The sequence below is a fragment of the Orbicella franksi genome, chromosome 8, assembly GCF_964199315.1.
Source record: "Orbicella franksi chromosome 8, jaOrbFran1.1, whole genome shotgun sequence".
Lineage (NCBI taxonomy): Eukaryota > Metazoa > Cnidaria > Anthozoa > Scleractinia > Merulinidae > Orbicella > Orbicella franksi.
This window is the reverse complement of record NC_138152.1, coordinates 26,606,711-26,625,920: the sequence shown is the minus strand read 5'-3', so window position 1 is coordinate 26,625,920 and position 19,210 is coordinate 26,606,711. Positions and strand designations below refer to the sequence as shown.

The following is a 19,210-nucleotide window of genomic DNA, read 5'->3' as shown; positions in this document are numbered from 1 at the left end:
ATGTGGGTAAATGGTATTCTGTAAATCGGACTGACGAATCAAACTGAGGTTTTGGCGACTCATATTAAACAGACGACATCATTTTCGTATGCGAGATTCTTCCGTTGTCACGTCACGTATCGTTTGTTTATGTTTCCGGGGAGAGAAGTATTGTTGGAGTGTTCCGTAGGGGTGTGCCACTAGGTCTTCTAAATCCTGATTTAAACACCTCGAAATCGCGAATCGTATCGACGGCGTATTGCATATGATCAGTTTGCCGGTGTTTTCGTACGTTCTCGGGGTGAATGCATGCGCAGACCAGAAGGCAACCCAAATCCAATGTACAGGAAGATGCATGACTCATTTTAGAAGAAAGCTGCTCCAGAGCTTTACATACCCTACCCCCCCCCCCCCGGAACAGCTTAATCAGGCAAACACGCAATATTGAGTAGACCCGTGTTATAGGGTTCGATCTGAATTCACTTAAAAATAGAGTTCTGTAGCTATATTTCTTTCACCTCGCCGAGCTTTAAAATGGAGCATAACAAGCAATTGTTGAGAGTCATCTCGATCGCTCAGATTATCATGAGCGCCATCTTTTTTGTGCTTGGCATGGCGGATAGGTATTACGTCCGATTCATATACACCAGCTACTTGTTTGCGCCATGTTGGATAGCTGCTCTCGTAAGTACACTAAGATGTGAAGTTCGGGCTCTTGTCCCTCGTTCAGCGTTGTCTTAATGTTATCTTAAAAGAGACTGTGCTAGGACGCTTATAATTAGGTCTCGATTAACGTTAGTAGAATTCTTCGTGTAAACTGGATTTGGCATTCCTCATAACGAACAAACGGTTACAGGTCATCTCTGCGTGTTTATAATTCTAAGCAGTCCACGTTTAACAGCGATGGAAGGAGTGATCCATCACGCACAATTTATTCTCTATCTTTGTGCTAGAGGAGAAGGTAGCTATTTCTACTTCCCTGAGTTTTTGTACGCAGTTAACACGGAAATTAAACCCGACATCTTTTTCGCTTGAAGCAACGTGAGCACGCAGGCCATAGAGAAGAAAGAGGAAAAGAAATGCTAAATATATTCATCACAAATTGCGCCTAGTTTATTAAATTAAATGTTCTCGCTTGAAACATAGCAAGTTGAGATTAGTCAGAACGTGTCTATAGTAGAATTACTTGTGTAAACAAACCTTGCATTCACTATGGATAACTGCCGACGAGGAAGTGAAATGTATATCACGTCGTAGTAACGCTTGACTGCGGCCTAATAGCAACATTGGGGAGCTCAAGCAATGACGACGGCGACGCCAAGGCCTAGGACGACGGTTGGAGAAACTTAAATTTATCTCTTACCTTTGAAATTCGCAATAATCTAGAACTATTCAGTTAGGACCAGTTTGCCGAGCATTCTAAAACCCTACTCAACCTAAAGATGTAACGCCAGCGATCAATTCCAGAAGTAAATACGAAAAATTAGCCATCGTGGATCACGTTCTTCAAAATGCATAGAACTTAGCATTTCACGTTGTTGTTGTGCAGAAGACGGCTATAAAATCTACAAAAATTTATAACGCTCGTGCACAGCCATCGTTCTGCTCATTAAACGTTATGTTTGGTGGCTTCCTCGTTGCCGTTGTAGTTTGGTTAACCTCCCTTTTAGGGGAAACTGGGTTTGGGCATAAAAAAATTAATCTCACCCAAGCCTTACATAAATAAACGTTGTCTGACCGTTAAGAACATCGATTCTCGACTCGTTTCGTGCTTAAATTCTCGTGCATGTCGAGCAGCCTTAGTACACGCGCAGACCGAAGACTTCGGAGACCGATAAACGACCCTCAAAGTAGACAAAAAACATTCGGCTTACAATAATCAGTAGACTTTTCAACTTTGCGTACGTTAACTGTAGTGTGTACTAACGCTATACTGTAGGGTGACGATTGAAACTCAATAATGATAACGAACCACGGCAAAATAACAAAACTGCAGTACCGAGGTTCGACCTTGTACGGAATAGTAAGCAAAATTGAACCAGTGCCTCAAAGAAAAGAGGCGCCCAGCGCGTGGGGAGACCTTTAAGCAAGCACTTACTCATTTAGACAATTATTATTTTATATTCTATTTTTATCACTTCGATTTTTTTTGTTTTTGTTTTGTTTTGTTTTGGTCCAAGGTGTTACCAGCTGGTTTGATGGGATCGACTTTGGTCAACAAGGCAAGTCCCTCCTCGACTTTGGTAAGGCAGAAATTGAAAATCCTGATTCACTCGCATACATAAAACGGTACAAATGTTTTATCTACTTAAATATCTCGAAATATCGCTCTTTTCTCGAGATACAAAAACAACCAGTTTTTCTGGCAACTTATTTACTGTACTCTGGTGCTCGGCCAAAACATGCAAAATAAACCTAATGGTTCATTATGTGCTCTGTCTGTTGCGTAGTGAAGCTGAAATGATTATTTCGTGTAAAATAATAGCGGAGCTGGGCCGCTAAGCGGAGCCCCATAACTATAGGAACGGAACCACGTGCATGCACAGAACAAGAAAACCATGCAACTCTTTTTTATGGTCAACATGGCTAGCGGCATGGATCGCGGGCGCTTGAGGCCTGCGACGAACACGACGTCACGCAATATAGCGGCCATACTCCAGCTAATATGGAGTTTAAGAAACCACGACGACGACGCCGAGGACAACGTCGATTAAAAAAATGAATTTATATTTTACCCACGAATCTCGCGATACTCGAAAGACATTACTTTGTTTATCACTGTCAAAACTATCGCAAAACTAAATCCGGAACAGAGCAATAAATTTGAAATAAAAATTTAAAAAAATTAACCTTCGTGGTTCATGTTCTCCAGACAACGCAAAATTTAGTCATTTCACCTTGCTGTTTTGCAGAGGACGGCAAAGAAATGTACCGAGAATTATAACGCACGTGCACATTAATTCTTTTGTTCAGCGACGTTGCCGTTGCCGTTGCCGTCGTGGTATTCTTAAATTCCCATTAGCAGGTCGACCAAGGCATGCAGCTTTCATATTGGATAAATTTGATACTGAGCATCCGTGCTATGGTCAATTGACACCTCTCAAAACAAGGTATCCGCTGACTAGTATCACGTGACCATATCGTGGGCTCAGGTTTAGGCCTAATGAAGGTTACTTATTTTTTTTAAATTGACCGCTGATCAGATACTGGTTTTCAATGAGATTGCAGGCTTAAGCCAGGTTAATTCATTTTAATTAGGAGCTCCGCTTTTAGGCTTAGATAAATCTATATATTATAGCTGAAAGTAAACCAAAATCGAAGTTGATCGTATGAGTGTAAACGAAGTAATAATAATAATAAAGTACAAAATGAAGAATATGGCCAAGCAAAAACGACTGAATACCCTTGTCATCATCGCTCATTGCAATATTGCATTGATATGGGGCAGTGGAAAGAAGTAGGTTTTCCAAAACTACAAAGAAAAAATACTCAGAAAACCTCAGGGAAAGGTGGTCTTCTAACTTCAAAAAGGTATTTTCTGAAAAAAAAAAAAAAAAAAAAGCTTTATGGGACAGTTTTGGTACCACGTTAAAGGACTTCGCACTCTAACTTCAATTATGAGCTTTTCCAGGTCACATGCCACAATAGTACTATAAGTGTTAAAAAGTGGTGTTCATTATAAATACGATAACATATTAATGAACGGTTCGAGAAGCATGGAATTAAGTTCATCCTGACCATAAGCAAGTTGCCCAGGGGACAAATCTCAGAAAAGTGTTTTGAAGGGCTTTTTAAAAAGGTTTACTAATATTGACTACAAAAAGTTTACTAATATTGACTAATGTTAACTATCTTAATTGAATAACAGGGAAAGCATTTCATAAATTGCGGATTTTAGAAATTTACGACCTAGATAATCGTGTCCTACACCAATTTGGAAAATTTGACAACATTCAGTTGAAATTCAATGGAGATATCATGTTTGAAATATTGGTGATCCGTCCATTTGGTCGTTTTAAGAAATAATTAAGTAATGGTAACGGAACTTCGTGTCGTCCAATTCGGTCTGTTATCATACTCGTGATAAACAAATCGATTTTGTTGTCACTCGTATGATTACAGACCGAATTGGACGACACGAAGTCCAATTACCAATTAATCATAAAAATTACAATTTCCGAGAAAAGAAGAATAGCCAAGTTATGAAAGAAAGGGAAAATTTGCATTAAAAGGCTGACAAAGGAGGCATAAACTGCTCAAGGTTGTGATTGGTTGATTTAAACTACAACTTTGAATGTGATTGGCTTATTGAACTGTCCGATAACAAACTGCCAATAAGAACTTGGCAAGTGAATTAGTAGGAAATAAGGGTTTTTTAAACCAGTCACAAGAAAGCCCCAATTAGCCCAGCGAACAAGAGGGGAGCAGACGCAGGGGGTAGGGCTTATGTCGAAAGGTTTTACTTAAATTTTCCATTGAATACCGGAATACGCCGCACCTGTCATAGAAAATTTAACTAAGAATAGAGGGCGTGTAAGGTGGTACAGGAATCAATGTTCAGGACCATGATGCAAAATTCTTATAAGTACACATCTCTTAAGCTTTCCTGTAAAGTATAATTAAAATGTATTGAATTGAATCCATTTTGGGAAATAATTAAGTAATGGACGTACCTATGGACGTCCCTATGGACTGTAAACAGCCGTTCCTATAGGAGTTGCTATGTTAAAATATGGCTACCAGCGCGCAGATTCGTTAATTTAAACGTAAATCAAGGAGTAATTCGAGGAAAATCGTCTCAAAATACGTTTTGCAAATGGTTAGGGATGTTGAATCTTCATGTTTCGAGAAAACGTTTTTAGGAAAAAAATTGTATGTGGATGTAAAAGACCACCTTAATCAAAACCATTTTCTTCCAGATTTTAATGCCGAGCACCATAACTATAGGAACAACACCACATGCGTACACGCTACGACGATGACGTAAAAAGGTCGACCGAGTCATGCAGCTAACCTTCGTTATGGTTTGCTGATCAATCGCCGCATGCCAAAACACGGTATCCGCTGGCCTGTATCCCTTGACCGTATCGCGGACTCAAGTTAAGCGCTCATAAAGGTCACGTTTTTTTTTAAGTTGATCGCTGCCAAGGTATCACCGGCTCAAGCCAAGATAAGTTATCTCAATCAGGAGCTCCGCCTTTCGGCTTGGCTAAATCTATATATTATGTTCTTGTTCGTGGGGTTTACTCTGAAGTCGCCTTGATTTTAATTCTTTTCAGATTAACGCCGTGAGCTCCGTGAGCATGACAAGCGTCATAGTATCAGGCATAACAGCGTATCGATATAAATGGGCTGTGGGCAGTGTACTGGTCGCTAACCTATACTCTGCGAGTACGTATCTGGAAGTCACTAACTTTGCCAGCAAGGACGTGACTCTTAAACTCACCGACCAGGAAAAGACTGTGGTAGCAATAAGCTCCTTGGTTGCGATATTTTCCACCATTGAGGTTGCCCTCGCCGTTTGTGCTGCTTGGATCAGTGATTCTCTCTACCAGCCCCCACAAGAGAATCAAGTCAGTCAGGTATGTGATGTATCTCATTGACTGTGTTGGCCACTGTATTCTCTATCAGTTAGTAATAGTAATTGGACCGAGTGGAGTACAGTTCGGGAAGTAATCGCCCGAGTAATTTCAAAATCGGACTAGCTTGAAGCGCGAGGCCGATTTGAAATTACGAGCACTATTTCTGTCTGAATTGTATTCCACTCGGTCCAGTTACTAATTAATCATATTTATAAAAATTTGGAAATTAAAAAAAAAAAGTTTTTGGGAAACTTCTTTTGAGCGAAAAAGTCAGTAGTGCCTCCCATACATTTTACTAATTGTAGGAAATATTAAGAAGGAAGCCACTAAAGCGCACGTAATCGACGTGAGTCACGTGGGTATCAAATTACAGGTATCCGCTGTAATTGGACACCAACGTGAACGCACGCCGATTACGTGACAAATAGGCTCGCGGAGAACCAGTTAGGATCGATAATTTTGTTTTAGGTACGATTAATAATGGTAATAGACTGAGTGGAGTCCAATTCAGTCTGTAATCAGACGAATGATTAACAAAATCGGACGACCGCGAAGCTGGAGTGCGATTTCTTAATCACGAGTATGACTACAGACTGAATTGGACGACACGATGTCCCGTTACCAATTAATCATAGCCATTACAATTTTCCACAAAAGTAAAATTTTCCTTTGAAAATGAGCTTTTAATAGTGATTGTTATAGCGGAGACTTATCCTCCACAATTTTACAAAGTCAGTCTCTTGAATTGGTTGCTATAGAGATTGTAATCAATGTTGCGATTGGTGGATTAAGTGGAGAGGTTCTAAATGATTGGCTGATGTAACAGTCCGATTACAGGTGTCCGATTATAGTCAACTGTCCAATTACACTGTCCGATTACAACTTTGCAGATTAATTAGAGCAAAATACAGCAGTTTATGCAACAATCACATCGGAGGAAATTGTAATCGTTATGATTAATCAACTTATCAATCAATCAATCAATCAATCAATCAAATCGTTATATTTCACGGCCGTATTCTTTTTTTCCAATTCATATGCTAACCGTGATTTGCGTGGCTCAACATAAAGCTGTCGAAACATAACTTTTCTTTTTATTGAACTTTCAGGCAGAAAATGTGTATACCCAGTTTGAAGCCGGATATTTGCCATTGCAGCCGATCTATGCAGCAGCCCAGCCGGTGGTTGCTATTCCACCACGCAGCTACAATGCCCTTCAGTAAATGTCTTGCTTGCTTTTCACAGTTATTATGGAAAGTAACTGTTGTCTTCCTAGTGAAGCCGTTAGTCATCGTAAAACTCAGAAATTAGTAAAAGTACCAACATGCTATACGCCACTCAGGATTTACGCCCTACACCCCACCTTCCCTTCCCCCGCAATTGAAGCCCTACACCCCATCCGTCCCCCTTCGCCCGCTCAAAATGCAAAGAGCCCTTCTATATTAAGCCGCTCAGAAAATAATCTGTTGTATTTGAACTTATATTTGGGAATTGCCGTTACAAAGAAACTTAACCAAAATCATTGTCAACGTCATTGTCTGGTAGATAGGTGTAAAAATCACTGTAGCCTTGGCACGTAAGATTTTTACGCAGTTTAAGGTTTCTTACGAATTAACGACAGTACTCAACCAAGGCATAGGGTATAAACTGCTGTTAGTATTAACTACGATATTTGCTCGGTATGTGCAAATATACTAAGATATACAAATATACTTTAATATACTATGATATTTGCATGGTATGTGCATATTCCATTGTCAATAAAGTTTGATATCGCTTGCTGTTCGATCAGTTTGGCATGTTCAGGGGGATTTCAAACTGACGCCCCAATATAATATTTTGCGATTTGCTGAAATGAGGAGTCCTCTGCTAAGATAAAGTTTCTCCAACATTTTGCAGTTATAAACCCGACTGATTTTCAAACGTAAATGTCCCTACTTTAATTAGCCACTCGGAATGTAGTCCCCCCCCCCCCGGGAATCTGAGATTATTCTCGGAATTTAACGGTAGGCTTGTTTATGTCATAGCAGTTGCATGTGGAAAATAGGAACAGATTAACAGGGAAAACTCCCAACCCTCCCCCCCCCCCCCGTCTCTCTTTCTCTCTCTTAGCATGCATCACCTTTCCGCGAGGCGTAACAGAAATCCACGGGGCAACTATCAGCCAATAGTTCCTCGAAAGAAACACTCCGTTGTTTAAAGAGACAGTGAGTAGCGTAGCCCGCAATCAGAGAACGGCATACGTGATAGAACGCTACTAGATTTATAGTAAAACTCGATAGAAACACGGAGAACATGTTTTCTATTTCTTTAATAAAATGAGCATTCAATATTACGGTCGAGAACTTTTGTGGGGATCGAGGAAAGATTGACGAGGTACGCGAAAATTAAATAAACCTAGTCAATCTCTTAAGAGCTGGCGATTGAGTAAAAGGAAACTTACTATAGTTAACGTTTCTACCAGGTTTGATTTTTATCGGCGTGCTATTGTGATGTGTCGCGAGACGTTATACAATTCATCGGGCCACCCTTTGACGTTAGCGAAAGAATAGGCCTACATTTTCAAATAAATTAGCGGTTCTTCGCTATCAGAACCTCGGGCAAGTTGTGCGGCTAGAAACGATGAATCGCTTGTCATTAACCGAAACTATTGCCTAAAAAATATTTAAATGTGATCAAACATCTGGGATGGTTTTCAAAATGAGGAAACTTCGCGGATGTTCAAGCGCGTTGAACTGAAAAGGAGTGGAACACATACTTCACAAAAAGCTTGGTCGATTAAAATGGCTGGGACTTAAGGTATAACTATGCTTAAAGGACTATCTGACTTAACCGAAAAAAAAAAAAAAGATCAGTAAATACGAACTTTAAAATACCCATTGGTGAGTGAACGTTGAAGACGCCAAAATTAATTATGCCCTTGTGCCGGTATACACAAAAACAGACGCACATACACAATGGGTTATATGAATTCAAATCAATACTTCACAGACCGTTACATGTAGTAATGGTACTCGGCCAAGGCTGAATTCCAAAATAAAAGTTATTGTTTTATTACCGGGATAAAAGATATTGCGTTTATTTCATACAAAAGAAAGTTGCTCAAAATGCGAGCTATTGTTTCGCGAGCCAATGAAAACGCTAACATGTGAGCAAGTGAATACGGATGCAAATTAGATAACTGAACCAAAACATCAACAAAAGCCGGCTCGATCAAAACGTGGAAGCAACGTTCATTTTGGTTTTTAATGGAACAGGAAACAGTCATCGAAGGAGATCATTTGCTACGATTCACGGATCTACCCCGTGATGCGATGATAAAAGAAAACATTTTCCACGCAACTGATTTCTCCAAGCCATGGGCCTCAAACGATGTGATATTTGTAGTCGAGGAACAAAGGTTTTATGTTCATCAGTGGATCTTAACATGGTGGTCTCCGGTATTCGATAAAATGTTCTCGTCGAACTTCGCTGAAAAGACAAAAACAGAAATCCCTCTTCCAGGCAAGAAAAGCGTTGAGTTTCAAGAATTGATGTTGATGGTTTACTCTCTCGCTGAGAGACCAATGACAATCGAGAATTGTTTCCTCTTGTTGAAGCTTGCTGACGAATATCAAATGGACTTTCTTCTTCAGAAGTGTGAGGACTTTCTCAACTGGTGGCTGCTTCTGATTCCATCTACGCTGGTCGTTTGAGCATCCACGAATTTTTCCCCGATTTTTCACCACAGCCATCCAAACCCGAGAAGGAACAAGTTTTAGCCTTGATACTAATTGCGCAGGAATATAAACTGGACAAGCTTTTATCGGATTGCTTACACGAGGCTCGTTATTTCAGCCTGACAGAACTCAAAAAGGAATATAAAGAGTTGTGCGATCTGCTTGAGCCCGTTAATTATTGTCGAATTCTTGAAGGGATCATAGAGCGAATGGAAGACAGATTCTGTGTGTTTTGATAACCTTGCCTTAATTCAACGCGATTTTGTTAAGGAAAATTGCATATGCTTTCAACTTCATTCAAATTTCTACCACAAAAACTCGCACCAAGATTGGGAAATCTTATTATGACAATTTTCTTCCCTTTTGTTTCCTCTTTTTTTTACAGGGATTAGTGTACACTGCTTTGACGTCAACGCTACTTTCTTGGGAATGCACTGTAGCACTGGCGACTAACACAGATAGCTAGATTTCTTGTTGAGTTTAATCATTCAGTACTCGCTCTGTTTCAGTGGACCTTGATCAGTTACTGTTTGGTTCAACTCGAGAGGACTCATTGTTGCTTAAGAAGAAATTTAAGGCCCCGTCCAAACTATACCGGAGAAGTTTGATTACGGCGTTTTTACTCTGAAAACGCTCAAATGTTTTCCGTCCACACTACGCCGGAGGAAATTGAAAACGCAACAATCACCGGTCATTTTGGATTTGTGTTTGAGGAAAACTCGTAATGTCATCGTTTACGAAAAGCTTCGTTTTCAAAATGTTTTCCATCCACACTAAAACGCAAAGCCGGCGTATTAGATTCCTTCGGTTTGCAAAGCGTTTTTGTAAAGCTCCGTTTTCGTGACGGATTAGTGTGGATGGTAGGCCTAACCGTACAAATAACGCTGCGTTTCAAATTTCTCCGGCGGTAGTGTGGACGGAGTCTTAGAAAACCAAAGTTGAGCAATTTGACTGCAATAAATCATTTTAACTTCTTTTTTATCATTAATTAAGGCTAAGAGTGATCTCATTAATTCTAACATAGGAATTCAAGGTATTGTGATCTGTCAGTTTGTTTAAAATTCTTAACGACAAAAAGATCACAAGGGTTCAGTTAAAGGTAGTGAGGCAATAAACGATAAGATTTCAGTCAACTGGTTTTCACGTTTGACACTGCCCAGTCAAGACATGTAGGTTCCAGTCCACCGTGACCTTATTCACTGGCATTATAATATAATGGCATTGTGATATAATCCGTCCTCTTCGTCACCTAGCACAACCTAACCTATCTTTACCCTTGCCACTTCAAAAAAAAAAAAAATTAACATTGAAAGAATTAAAAAATAATAATAATAATTACTTGAAACATGATAGAACGATACTAAAGATCCCTTTTTAGGTAGATAATTATGACAATTCGTCTTACATTTTTAAATACACCTGGTTAGCGTGGAACTACCAATTTTTCTTTTTCCACGTCACGGAAGGTACGCTTATTGCACACGTTCGGACTGTCAGTATCTGCAGTTGCAGCAATCTGGTATTTTCCCGACCGCTGGTCAAGAAGGACGGCCGCTTGGTGTACATTTTATTCTTTTTGAGAGCGCGTATGACTATTTGTGATTAGCTACAGAACGGGGTTTTTGGTAGTTCAAGATCACTCGACGGCTACTCTCTCATTACATTTCTGTCACTTTATTTCTAGTACGATATACTTATGCCTAGGGCGGTTATTTCACGGTAAGTTTGATTTCACGGATAACCGAACTATTGTTCAAATAAAAGTAATGTACCGTTTTTTAAAATGTATTATTCAAGTCGTTGATATCATTTTGTTGCAAATCTATTACAGGTGTAAAATTTAAATGTTTAACGTAAGGTTCAAGATTACACCCAACTACTGAACTAGAACGTCCGAATTGCTCACTCGAGCAAGTACGTCCCCCAAGGGTAATTACATTGCCCTAAGGAAGAGTCCGAACAGTTTCCGACTTAAATAGACCAATGAGATAAAGGTACGACCTCTCCCTGACAGTTGCAACGTCAGCTCGCCGTCACGAAGATGTGTCGTGGCACTTAGCGATGTTTCTCTTGTAAATCGCGGGCTCAGTCGTGTTCAAACTGAGAGGGATACGTCATGTAAGATAAATTGTTATATTCTACTGCTGCTCAGGATTCTGCACTCTTAGTACCACTGGCACAGATGTACAGGGAATCATTCCTACTTCAGTGATCACCATGGAGACGAAATGGGGTGGAGTGACGTCATACACGAGGTTCAGTAAGTGAAGGGAATTGACGTCACGCCGGTCAGACAGAACATCCGGGCTTTCTCTGGTCAGCGGTACTAAGTCATCTGGGTCGCCTGGAGAAAAGATCGTTAAGTCCCGGATTTTAAAATACATCTCTCACCTTGATCGCGTCTAAGCCTATGACGTCACGACAGCACTGGCTTGTCTATTGCCTGACGCGTATTTACGCGCCGGTGGAAAATTTGCGCGCTGAAACAGGAAAAATTCCTTTCCCAACAGAGAAACTAACAGACTGGGAATGAAGGAAATTTGAAAAGTCTACGATAAGACATGGATGTGAATTAACAAGACAATAAGATTATCAGCAGAGCTCAGTCTTGGGACTCAATTTGCGGGTTAACTTCTGTTGAGCTTATTCCAGAATTAAACAAGGTTTCTGATTAGAGCAAGTGACCCATTCCATAGAAACTTCTGGATGGGATAATGATCCTTCGCAGGGTTACCTCCCAACATTTCTGGGCAAGTTGCTGGGACAATTCTCTGGGACCCATGCCCAAGAACGCGACACAATAGGGCTTGAACGAGAACCACTCGATACGCAGGCTAGCAGTACACTAACCGTTAACATCGGTGCATATGAAGGGGCATATCGCAGGGGCAAAATAATGAACTGCACCCAAAAAGTAGACAGAGATATGCTCCAGTGAAATGTCCCGTCGAATGTATTGACCTTAAGACCACCGCTTCTCCAAAAGTTTCGTGAAGGGGAAGCCTACTGTCGTAAATTTACTATTTTCTTACTCAGTTCGTTGGAAACAAAAGAGTCAGTCTGAACTCTGTCGCAGAACTTGTACGTCTCACAACAGACCAACACCGGAACGTTAGAGGCCTGGGCCATCATAGCCACCATGGACGAGCCAACACGTGACTTGACGTAACCATTGGTGAGCAGGGCGTGGGCACCAAGGAACACTTTTGATACTTAGAAAGGAACAGGTAAAGAAAAAATTAACATTGCATGTCATGCTAACATGCTCACATGACAATTTCCATCTTTATTTTATGACTGAGAAAATTACTTCATTGTGATTGACTGAGAGCAAGCCAATTTATCGTTAATTCTTAATTTGCACTGCAGTGTAAATTAACGCACGCGCGTTCGCAATTTTCTCAGTCATATAATAACTGAGTAATCGTATGAAAGCTCAAGCAATTAAGGATTTATACGTCTTATACTACTCATGATATTTGAAAATTCTATCAAATTGCACGAGCCTAAAGGCTCGTGCAATTTTGAGAGAATTTTCAGATATCACGCGTAATGTAAATCCTTAAATTGCACTCGCATTCATATGATTACCTATACATATGATCTTATTGCTCCAAAACATGAAAAGCAAAAAATACGATGAACACAAACCGTGCAAAACAGACGAAATTATTGGCTATGTTTAGGAATCCTTTTAGTCGCGAAGGCAGCTAATTCGCCAAGAAATGTAAAGGAACTCTCTAGATGACGTTAAAAGATAATTTAAAAACTTTCCTTTGTCGTCAATTGCTTTCAAGACCCGCTTCATCTGCGATCTATCTGAGACAAATTGTTCATCTTGCTAGATAAAATAATACGACAACAAAGCGGATAGCTACTCAAAAATAAATTACAATGTTTAGAGAGGAAACCACATCAGCCTTAATTGGTTTTCGTGCAGTTCCTCTGTCCTGGTCGGGTTGGAATTTGAAGATGTTGGTTTTTGTGGAGGGAAGAAAACCGGAGTACCCGGAGAAAAATTTTCGGAGCAAGGTGAGAACCAACCACAAACTCAACCCACATATGTGCACCGGGCCGGAATCGAACTTGGGCTACACTGGTGGGAGGTGAGCGCTCTCACAACTGCGCCATCCCTGCTTCCCAAATACACCAACCTCTTTGATGACGTAAGAAATAGCGCTGATCAACACATATGAACATCTTATCCCGTGTTTTACCAATCTTCGTAGACACTCCCGACCTGTTGAAGACAAAGATTTTAAAAAACTTAACAGTTTGAGTATCAGAACAATATTTTAATTTCCTCTTACCGTACCCAAATTCACAATAGCCAATCAAAAGGAATGTATCCTGTTGTGATATCTTGCGACATCAACTCACTGGCTTGGTATGGCTAGACCACGGTAGTCCCTCTTAGTCCGTCGAGCGTGACCGTAAATAAACCTCGAGGAAAAACTGGCCACACGAAATCCTGGGAGCGTGAGAAGCGCCCTCCAGGATTTCGCGACGACAAACTAAGTGAACGAGGAACTATAGATCCATAATCTAGGTATGGCTGGATTTGTGGCCGAATTTGGGTGCGATTAATACCTAATCATACCTTTTCAGTTTGTTACGCGTCGTCGGCATATATCAGGTTCGTTTGGTTTCGCCATGAGTATTTTGGTTCGACCAGACTCGCCAAAATACGAACCATGGCAAGACCAAGCTCGCTTGATATACCGCCGAACTGAACCGAAAAGGTACGATTAGGTATAAATAAGGAAAGAGCCCACGAGTGTGAACGGATCTTTTGGCGGGAAACGGGAAAACCTGTTGTCATAGTCGTCATGAGACGAAAATGTCCGAAGCTTGACCGAAGGAACTCGGAGAACACCGAAAATCGCCGAAGATGCTTAAAATTAGCTTTTACTGGTTTATTAAGGCTATACTGCGACGAAAAAAGGCACGACTTACCTTCAAACTTTGGTCTGGAGTCAACAACGACCACTCTGAATTTCTTGCCAGCATTATGGGCATCTTTTAAAATTTTCAAAACTAACGAAGAGCTAGAGAGTAGAAAGTAAAAAGGAAAACGCAAAACTTGAGAATGAGCTACCTGACAAGCAAATTATTAAGATGGAGAAATCTGAAAACGCTTTTACTTCTACCGTTAGGCCTACCGTCCACACTAATCCGTCACGAAAAACGAAGTTTTTCGAAAACTCTTTTCAAATCGGGGGAATTTCAAAACGCCGACTTTTCGTTTTGGTATGAACGGAAAACATTGTGAAAGCAGAGATTTTCTAAAACGATGGCGTTACGATAATCATGTGATTTCTCTAACAGAGTTTTCCCCAAACACAAATCCAAAATGACCGGTGATTGAAACATTGTCAAATTCTTCCGGCGTAGGGTGGACGGAAAACCTTTGATGCGTTTTCAGAGTGAAACCTTCGTTTTCAAATTTCTCCTGCAGAGCGCGGACGGGGCCTGAGGATCGTGAGACCAAAACCAAAGTAATCACTCTAGCCAATCATAAACGACGCGGACAATACAATGAACCAATCAGAACATCAGTAAAATATATTTAGCTGACGCGCGAATCACGATTGATTTTGGTTTCACTTCTGATTGGATGAAAAAGTGGCGCGAGTTTTCAAAGCCAATCGGTAGCGTAGTTGATGAAAAACCAAAGCAAATGCGAATTACTTTCGACATTCAAGTGAAAAAGAAAATGTTCAAATGTTGTTGTTTATAGTGGTCAATGCGCTTAGCTACACCTAGCTAGTTCTCAGGCATCTACTTAAACTGACAGAAACAAATATATCAATTGAACATAATATATAGGGTTAAAAATCCCAGCTGGCGGGAAACAGACCAGATGGCTATTTACAAGCATGACCGAGGAGTTGAACTAGGGCCTACCGAGAAACAAATCCGGCTTCGCGGTCAGAGCGGGAATTAAAAACGCGACCTCCGGATTTCAAGTCGGCGCCCTAACCACTCCACCACACTACCTCTAAATCGCTTCAACACAAATCTCTGTAGAGCTCCGTCAAAAGTATGTAACATTTGCAGTCCAATTTCAGTCCTTTATTGAGCGTCAAAGAGATGAGGGCGTAAAGGGAAATATTCTGTTCTTTTGTGCTTCTTTTAGAAGAGTTTACAAGAACATTTTATGATACACACCAAGCGTATGTGAGTATCACATCTCCATCGTTGATCTTCGTTCTTGCATATGTCTCGGAGATGGCAACGCCGGCTAAAACAATTTTTTCCTTGATAAACTTGTCGATGCTCTGTATAAGATTCCTCTTAGCCTGGAAAGAATAAAAAAAAATCTATTGAGGAACTACATGTACACGTACATGGAAATGTACACTGCGAGCAGTCTTCCCCTTGCTACTAATAAGTTATATATAGTTACAATAATTTTGGAAATACGGAGCGGAACAGGGGGACATCCCCTCCCTCCCCCCACCTGCCCCCCACCGGTAACCAATTCCGACACTTTTACACACCCGGCCGCTTTGATCACAAGCAAATAGCGCTGCGCCTACTTAACATTTTCCTCCTGCTATTTGAGTTCAATTTGAAAACCCTGAACTGAACAAAGCTTGACATTTCCTCTCCCCATGACCTAATAAACCCTACGAGCTTATGTGTAACTGTTACAAACATAAACTAACCTGATCTTCAGCCATGTCAGGTGGTGTGTGAGTGATCTGCAGCTTTAGATATTTAATGGCATTGCCCATACTAACAGATAGAGGCCGACATTGAGTCAAAAAACTGAAAACAAAAATAAAAACAAAACAAAACAGATTTGAAGAAAATGTGACAAACATATTTATTTATCTACACGGCAAAGATGTCCTCACTTCTCTCAGTTTTGTCACTGAGTCACAGGCGACCTGTGGAGTCAGGCCTTACAGACGTAGCATAATTCAGAAGTTGAAACAAAATGTTTCAATACATTGTTGATTTTAGTTTCATCAATTTGTGGAAATGTATCATTCTGTGACATAAAAAGTACTACCCCGCTAGGATGCATAACTCTATTAAACATTCATATACTACCATCGTTTTTGTATCACTTAAATCTGTAAAGGTTTTCACATAACTAGTTATAATTTAGTGAATTCAGTGTAGAAAAGTTCAAAGTAGAAAAATTGTGTCCTTAAAATTGAACACCTACAGGTCTGCATAATGTAACAAACTGCAAAAAACATCCATAACATTTGACCTGCCTGTTCCACAAGATCGTTTGACATTTTTTAACTTGTATTTAAAAATAAAAGCATGGTCTGAGTTCCAAGTTCATTTAGTCAAAGAACATTTGAATGAAAAAAGAGAGAAGTTATGTGCTGCACAACTGTCAGCGACAAATTTGCATCCTTTACCTAATATTTGGTTTAATCTTTGCATCAAGGTCTCTGCAAAGCTCCTTCTGAGGTGGAGTGACATAATCTGCAATCAACTGCACAGAGCAAGACATCATTGAAATCAATGTTTTTGTAACACCCCATTGCCCTATGTTCAGCCCCTGGTTCAAATACCTTTTATTGGTTATTCTAACTTCTACTTGTTTACTGTGCATTTTTCTTGCAGTGGATTATGAGAATTAAGTGTTACGTATATCAACGGCGAAAAATGAAAATGACTGTACAGCAGTCATGCGGAGGTGTGTTGGCCTCAATTGGTTAGAGGGCTCAACTCTGGATCAAGCAGTCCGGGTTTGAGCCCTAGCCAGGGACATTGCGTTGTGTTCTTGGGCAAGACACTTCACTCTCACAATACATGTACCTATCTTCACCCAGGTGTATAAAGAGGTACCAACAAATGTAATGCTGGGGGGTAACCCTGCAATGGATTAGCATCCCATCCAGGGGGGAGTAGACGCCTGGTCACTCCTTGCTACAGAGAGCGGGATAAGCCTGATGGGCCACTTGGCTCATGTACAGACTTAACCTTAACCTTTCATACAGTAATCATGGTAACCTCTTTACCTTTTTGAAAGCTAGAAGCAAAGCAACACATCGTGCATTTGATCCACAAATGATCCCTTTAGCATACTGGACACCAAGTTTGATTACTGCTGGATGAATGTTGCTGTTTCTTGCACTTCCCAAACTTTGTGGACAAACATAATTCAACATTTGAGTGATGAAAACCACAATATTATTATATTCTACCTACAATTCAGTATTTACATAAACATATTCTGAACATGACATCAGAACTAATGATCTCCATTGGATGCAGAGCAGTATAACAAACAGATTTTTATCAATATAGCTGGCTTTTCCACTGTATCTGTAATTTATAATTTAAACATACTTAAGCAAATCTCTGGAAAAGTTTAGAGATTTACGAATGTAAGTTAACCCTTTAAGCAATAGAGCACTTTTACCATGTTCACTTAGCCTCATCTTAACACCAGGAGGGTTGGGAGAATTCAAGACAGTTATGCCAACCAAGACATACATGTAGTCGGGGGTTTGCATAACTTTAAAGAATTCTCCCAGCCCCCCGAAGTGTTTCGATGAAGCTATGTAAACATGGAAAAAGTGCTCTAAATATTGCTTTTATAAAATAATTCTCAAAAATACGTGCAACGTCACAACCGTGTTTACATACTCTTATCTGAACACACCTATTGGCCAATGAGAGTGTGCATAGTAGCTCAGTTAATTACTTTATAATATCGCATGCAAGCTTTTTACTCATTGTTTGAACCATACATGTATAACAACTGCATATTTATAAAATAAGATAGAAGGTACAAACTGAATTTAAGAACAGTGTACAGTAAATAGCTGCAGATCTATGTAGTTTAATTCTTACAAATAATGACTGATCATTTTTCCTTAAATTTAAAAGAAAGATGGCACGAAAATCAGAAAGGTAGATTGGGATACTGATACATAATAAATTTCAATGTTCAAATTCCAACTAAACACCAACTATTTGCATGATATCATACACAATGCACACATACTGACGATATTGCATGTCTGGTACCTTATTTCTTGTGTTAAGGACAAGTCCTTTTCATATTGATGAAGATGAGAAAATAAACCAACTTTCTTCTGAGGGGTTGTCCGTTGAGCGACCTAGCGAAAATTATTGATCAAAATGTGAGCAAAAAATAACTTCAATATAATAAAATTAATCATAAAAATTACAATTTTCTCGATTGTGATTGGTTTAAAAAACTCCTATTTTCCACTAATTTACTTGCTAAGTTGTTATCACACAGTTGGTTATTGGACAGTTTCTTACTGGACAGTTTGTTGAGGGCTTCCGTGTTTACCAATTATTAGAGGATTGGACCCCCTCTTTATAAAATGAGACCTCTTTAAGTAGATTATGAAATGTTGTGTTGAAAGGAAACACGTTTTAGTAAATGTGGTAGAAGAGCGACAGCAGTTTAATGGCCAATTCGCTCTATAAGACAAGCTTGCAGGGAATCATGGTTCATCAAAAGACATCATCCATGCAGTTCAAGATAATGACTACAATTAGGAACGATCGCGCATCTCTTAGAGAGAGTTGGCCCTCGAAAAAAAGAGTTGGTACCGGCCACAATTAGTGTTGAAGTTTCTAATTGTAGACCATTGTATTCATTGGGGAGTCCTAAGTCAAAGGAGCGGGGCTCCTCGATGTCTCATTTAGCTGGGTAAACCGCGGATTTTGGTATCACTTACAACAAACAATACAGGCGTATTGATAGCTAGTCGGCTAGAGGTGCTTATGCAAGGACGACGGCGGCGCCGAGGAAAACCCATAGTGAAAAAAAGGATTTATAATTACTTCCGAATGCTCCAATTTTCTTGACCTGTTCAGTACGCCAATCGGTCTAAAAACTTGTGCAGGCTAAATATCTACTGACAGCGTTCAATTCCAAAAGAAAATACGCAACATCAGTCGTCGCGATTCAGATTC

The 19,210-nt window shown here is 40.0% G+C and overlaps 2 protein-coding genes and 1 pseudogene across 2 annotated transcripts; 2 read left to right on the top strand and 1 right to left on the bottom strand.

Annotated features, from left to right (window-relative positions):
• The first annotated feature begins 445 nt into the window (after window positions 1-445).
• LOC145494575 (uncharacterized) lies at window positions 446-6,784 on the top strand. Its single transcript, XM_081474073.1, has 4 exons — window positions 446-663; window positions 2,160-2,222; window positions 5,259-5,561; window positions 6,671-6,784. Exons 1-4 carry the CDS (start codon window positions 514-516, stop codon window positions 6,782-6,784), a joined length of 630 nt encoding a protein of 209 aa, XP_081330199.1. The 5' UTR covers window positions 446-513.
• Window positions 6,785-8,402: 1,618 nt separating this feature from the next.
• Window positions 8,403-9,546, top strand: LOC145494991 (BTB and MATH domain-containing protein 38-like; annotated as a pseudogene).
• Window positions 9,547-9,578: 32 nt separating this feature from the next.
• Window positions 9,579-19,053, bottom strand: LOC145494305 (translation initiation factor eIF2B subunit delta-like). The gene is made up of 10 exons (XM_081473747.1): window positions 18,973-19,053; window positions 18,287-18,378; window positions 17,272-17,395; window positions 16,666-16,742; window positions 15,952-16,054; window positions 15,452-15,582; window positions 14,237-14,328; window positions 13,431-13,520; window positions 12,313-12,492; window positions 9,579-11,624 (listed from the first exon to the last, which is right to left on the bottom strand). The coding sequence occupies exons 1-10, from the start codon at window positions 19,051-19,053 to the stop codon at window positions 11,419-11,421; spliced, it is 1,176 nt and encodes a 391-aa protein (XP_081329873.1). The 3' UTR covers window positions 9,579-11,418.
• Between the last annotated feature and the right edge of the window lie 157 nt (window positions 19,054-19,210).

Coding starts and splice junctions, on each gene's coding strand:
- LOC145494305 (XM_081473747.1), bottom strand. CDS start 19,053: ATGGGTTTTCCTCGGCGCCGCCGTCGTCCTTGCATAAGCACCTCTAGC. Junction 18,379..18,972: donor ATACGCCTGTATTGTTTGTT/GTAAGTGATACC, acceptor AATTTTCGCTAG/GTCGCTCAACGGACAACCCC. Junction 16,743..17,271: donor TGCTTCTAGCTTTCAAAAAG/GTAAAGAGGTTA, acceptor TGCTCTGTGCAG/TTGATTGCAGATTATGTCAC.
- LOC145494575 (XM_081474073.1), top strand. CDS start 514: ATGGAGCATAACAAGCAATTGTTGAGAGTCATCTCGATCGCTCAGATT. Junction 2,223..5,258: donor CAAGTCCCTCCTCGACTTTG/GTAAGGCAGAAA, acceptor AATTCTTTTCAG/ATTAACGCCGTGAGCTCCGT. Junction 5,562..6,670: donor AAGAGAATCAAGTCAGTCAG/GTATGTGATGTA, acceptor TTGAACTTTCAG/GCAGAAAATGTGTATACCCA.